The sequence below is a fragment of the Salvelinus namaycush genome, unplaced genomic scaffold, assembly GCF_016432855.1.
Source record: "Salvelinus namaycush isolate Seneca unplaced genomic scaffold, SaNama_1.0 Scaffold1139, whole genome shotgun sequence".
Taxonomy (NCBI): domain Eukaryota; kingdom Metazoa; phylum Chordata; class Actinopteri; order Salmoniformes; family Salmonidae; genus Salvelinus; species Salvelinus namaycush.
Genome location: NW_024057830.1, coordinates 1 through 5,000, shown reverse-complemented (window position 1 = coordinate 5,000; position 5,000 = coordinate 1). Strand labels below are relative to the sequence as shown.

Genomic DNA, 5,000 nt, shown 5'->3' with positions numbered 1-5,000 from the left:
GTTGGTAGACTGTTAGGAGTGACGCGGAGACTGGTTGGTTGGTAGACTGTTAGGAGTGACGCGGAGACTGGTCGGTTGGTAGACTGTTAGGAGTGATGCGGAGACTGGTCGGTTGGTAGACTGTCAGGAGTGATGCTGAGACTGGTCGGTTGGTTGACTGTTAGGAGTGATGCTGAGACTGGTCGGTTGGTAGACTGTTAGGAGTGATGCTGAGACTGGTCGGTTGGTAGACTGTTAGGAGTGACGCTGAGACTGGTTGGTTGGTAGACTGTTAGGAGTGATGCTGAGACTGGTCGGTTGGTAGACTGTCAGGAGTGATGCTGAGACTGGTCGGTTGGTAGACTGTTAGGAGTGATGCTGAGACTGGTCGGTTGGTAGACTGTTAGGAGTGATGCTGAGACTGGTCGGTTGGTAGACTGTTAGGAGTGAGACTGGTTGGTTGGTAGACTGTTAGGAGTGATGCTGAGACTGGTCGGTTGGTAGACTGTCAGGAGTGATGCTGAGACTGGTCGGTTGGTAGACTGTTAGGAGTGATGCTGAGACTGGTCGGTTGGTAGACTGTTAGGAGTGATGCTGAGACTGGTCGGTTGGTAGACTGTTAGGAGTGAGACTGGTTGGTTGGTAGATTGTTAGGAGTGATGCTGAGACTGGTCGGTTGGTAGACTGTCAGGAGTGACGCTGAGACTGGTCGGTTGGTAGACTGTTAGGAGTGATGCTGAGACTGGTTGGTTGGTAGACTGTTAGGAGTGACGCTGAGACTGGTCGGTTGGTAGACTGTCAGGAGTGATGCTGAGACTGGTCGGTTGGTAGACTGTTAGGAGTGATGCTGAGACTGGTCGGTTGGTAGACTGTTAGGAGTGAGACTGAGACTGGTCGGTTGGTAGACTGTTAGGAGTGAGACTGGTTGGTTGGTAGACTGTTAGGAGTGATGCTGAGACTGGTCGGTTGGTAGACTGTTAGGAGTGATGCTGAGTGGTCGGTTGGTAGACTGTTAGGAGTGATGCTGGTTGGTTGGTAGACTGTTAGGAGTGACGCTGAGACTGGTCGGTTGGTAGACTGTTAGGAGTGACGCTGAGACTGGTCGGTTGGTAGACTGTTAGGAGTGACGCTGAGACTGGTCGGTTGGTAGACTGTTAGGAGTGATGCTGGTTGGTTGGTAGACTGTTAGGAGTGACGCTGAGACTGGTCGGTTGGTAGACTGTTAGGAGTGACGCTGAGACTGGTCGGTTGGTAGACTGTTAGGAGTGACGCTGAGACTGGTCGGTTGGTATCACGCAGGCTTAGCTCTTCACCCTATTCCCTACATAGTGCACTATAGGCCCTGGTCAAAAGTAGTACACTACGTAAGGAATAGATCTGTGTTAAAGACCACAAATAGATGGAATGGCCGTTGGGTCGTGGGGGGGAGGAATGACCGGTGGGCCGTGGGAGGGAGGAATGACCGGTGGGCCGTGGGAGGGGGGAATGACCGGTGGGCCGTGGGAGGGGGGAGTGACCCGGCTGGCCGTGGGAGGGGGGACTGACCCGGCGGGCCGTGGGAGGGGGGACTGACCCGGCGGGCCGTGGGAGGGGGGACTGACCCGGCTGGCCGTGGGAGGGGGGACTGACCCGGCTGGCCGTGGGAGGGGGGACTGACCCGGCTGGCCGTGGGAGGGGGGACTGACCCGGCGGGCCGTGGGAGGGGGGACTGACCCGGCTGGCCGTGGGAGGGGGGACTGACCCGGCTGGCCGTGGGAGGGGGGAATGACCCGGCGGGCCGTGGGAGGGGGGACTGACCCGGCTGGCCGTGGGAGGGGGGAATGACCCGGCGGGCCGTGGGAGGGGGGACTGACCCGGCGGGCCGTGGGAGGGGGGACTGACCGGTGGGCCGTGGGAGGGGGGAGTGACCGGTGGGCCGTGGGAGGGGGGAATGACCGGCGGGCCGTGGGAGGGGGGAATGACCGGTGGGCCGTGGGAGGGGGGACTGACCGGCGGGCCGTGGGAGGGGGGAATGACCGGCGGGCCGTGGGAGGGGGGAGTGACCCGGCGGGCCGTGGGAGGGGGGAGTGACCCGGCGGGCCGTGGGAGGGGGGAGTGACCCGGCGGGCCGTGGGAGGGGGGAGTGACCCGGCGGGCCGTGGGAGGGGGGAGTGACCCGGCGGGCCGTGGGTAGGGAGCTTTTTGGACTTCTAACCCTGTTTTAAACACAGTGTGTTTGAGCTACAGACGTTATGTCATTGGATACGTCTTCTGCATCCGTAAATACCAATCATTATTCTGATTGGCTAACGGGGGCTGAGCTAGTGCTGAGTTTGAGACAAGGGTGGATCCCAGTCCTGTGAAATCCTTAGATTAGGTCCTAATGAAGTCATGTAATTTGGCTGATTTCCTTATATGAACTGTAACTCAGTAAAATCGTAGAAATTATTGCATGTAGCGTTTTTGTTATTTTTGTTCAGTAAATTTTATAAAGACTTTCTCATGCCGTTAACCAGCATTTCTCTCTTGTTCTATTGGTTTTCATATCAACTTTATTTTATTGTCCAGAAGTCGATGCACAATCCTAGTCATGTTCGCAACCCATCCTAGTTGTTGCTGTTGGATTTCCCCTCTTTCTATTCTAACAGAGATTTACGTCTCTGTCACATATGGAACCTCTATCAGGTGGGCTGGTCGGGAACTGTGGGTTCCGGGGCCCGGTCGGAACTGTGGGTTCCGGGGCCCGGTCGGAACTGTGGGTTCCGGGGCCCGGTCGGAACTGTGGGATCCGGGGCCCGGTCGGAACTGTGGGATCCGGGGCCCGGTCGGAACTGTGGGATCCGGGGCCCGGTCGGAACTGTGGGATCCGGGGCCCGGTCGGAACTGTGGGTTCCGGGGCCCGGTCGGAACTGTGGGTTCCGGGGCCCGGTCGGAACTGTGGGTTCCGGGGCCCGGTCGGAACTGTGGGTTCCAGTGAATAGCATTTTGGTAAATGTTTGAAAATTAGGTTTTATTAGCTGCTCCAGCAGGATGATTGTTACATGTTTCTATTATTAAGCTCTGAAAGGAAAATGTCCGGTCCTTGTAGGTGTAGATGTTCTGTTGATCACGTCATTTTACCGTTTTGAATTTATTTTATAGTTTGACTAGGTAATGAGGGTAGCTTAGTCGACAGCAAAATTGGCTGAAATCTGCATCCCTAACTCAATCAAATGTATTCATCAAGACCTTTTTTACATCAGCTGATATCTCAAAGTGCTGTACAGAAACCCAGCCTAAAACCCCCAAATGGCAAGCAATGCAGGTGTAGAAGCACGGTGGCTAGGAAAAACTCCCTAGAAAGGCCAAAACCTAGGAAGAAACCTAGAGAGGAACCAGGCTATGAGGGGTGGCCAGTCCTCTTCTGGCTGTGCCGGGTGGAGATTATAACAGAACATGGCCAAGATGTTCAAATGTTCATAAATGACCAGCAGGGTCAAATAATGATAATCACAGTCGTTGTAGAGGGTGCAACAGGTCAGCACCTCAGGAATAAATGTCAGATGGCTTTTCATAGCCGATCATTTAGAGGTCAAGATGGCAGGTGCTGTAGAGGGAGAGGGATTAAGTTCTACACCAGATAAGACAGGATAATTACACCAGATAAGACAGGAGAATTACACAGGATAAGACAGACTGACCTTAGCCCCCCGGGCATATAGAGTATTGCAGCATAGATACTGGAGGCTGAGACGCTGTGGCCCCGTCTGATGAACGATACCCTCGGACAGGGCCGAAAGGGCAAGATATAAAAAGCACATCTCCCCCACACCACTAGAGGGACGTCAACAGACCACTAACTTACTACCCTGAGGCGCAGAACCAGACAGGAAGATCACGTCAGTGACTCAACTCCCTCAAGTTGAGTATAGCAAAAAAGGGCCTGGCAGAGCACTAGTAAGCCAGTGACTAGGGTCCGAGACAGAGAATCCCAGTGGAGAAGGGAGCCGACCAACCCGAGACAGCTCGGGGCGGTTTGTCACTCATGTGCCATTCGCCTTCACACCTTCGGGCCAGACGACACTCAATCATATGACCTACAGTAGAGACTCTTCAGTACAGACTTAACGGTCGAGACCGAGTCTGCGTTTCTCACATGGGTAGGCAGACCATTCCATAAAAATGGAGATCTATAGGAGAAAGCCCTGCCTCCAGCTGTTTGCTTAGAAATTCTAGGGACAATTAGGAGGCCTGCGTCTTGTGACCGTAGCGTACGTGTAGGTATGTACGGCAGGACCAAATCAGAGAGAGGTAGGAGCAAGCCCATGTAATGCTTTGTAAGTTACCTTGAAATCAGTCCAAGCTTAACAGGGAGCCAGTGTAGAGAGGCTAGCACTGGAGTAATGTGAGACATTTCTTTGTCAAGATTTTAGCAGCCATATTCTTTTGGCGGGATGTGCGTGGGATATGGTGAGGAGAGGCCTCATTTAGAGCTGGGGGATATGGTTACTAGGGTAAACAGGAGGAGAGGCCTCATTTAGAGCTGGGGGGGGATATGGTTACTAGGGTAAACAGGAGGAGAGGCTCATTTAGAGCTGGGGGGGATATGGTTACTAGGTAAACAGGAGGAGGCCTCATTTAGAGCTGGGGGGATATGGTTACTAGGGTAAACAGGAGGAGAGGCCTCATTTAGAGCTGGGGGGGATATGGTTACTAGGGTAAACAGGAGGAGAGGCCTCATTTAGAGCTGGGGGGGATATGGTTACTAGGGTAACCAGGAGGAGAGGCCTCATTTAGAGCTGGGGGGATATGGTTACTAGGGTAAACAGGAGGAGAGGCCTCATTTAGAGCTGGGGGGGTATGGTTACTAGGGTAAACAGGAGGAGAGGCCTCATTTAGAGCTGGGGGGATATGGTTACTAGGGTAACCAGGAGGAGAGGCCTCATTTAGAGCTGGGGGGATATGGTTACTAGGGTAACCAGGAGGAGAGGCCTCATTTAGAGCTGGGGGGATATGGTTACTAGGGTAAACAGGAGGAGAAGGCCTCATTTAGAGCTGGGGGG

At 54.1% G+C, this 5,000-nt stretch overlaps 1 protein-coding gene across 1 annotated transcript in view; it reads right to left on the bottom strand.

The window, feature by feature from the left end:
- Positions 1 to 2,942, bottom strand: part of LOC120035898 (proline-rich protein HaeIII subfamily 1-like) — a 5,034-nt gene extending 2,092 nt beyond the window's left edge. The window contains exons 1-2 of the mRNA XM_038982363.1: positions 2,687 to 2,942; positions 1,470 to 2,174 (exon numbers count right to left, since the gene is read on the bottom strand). Coding sequence (XP_038838291.1) covers positions 1,470 to 2,174; positions 2,687 to 2,942 — 961 coding nt within the window. The remainder of the gene's footprint in view (positions 1 to 1,469; positions 2,175 to 2,686) is intronic.
- Positions 2,943 to 5,000: the final 2,058 nt, after the last annotated feature.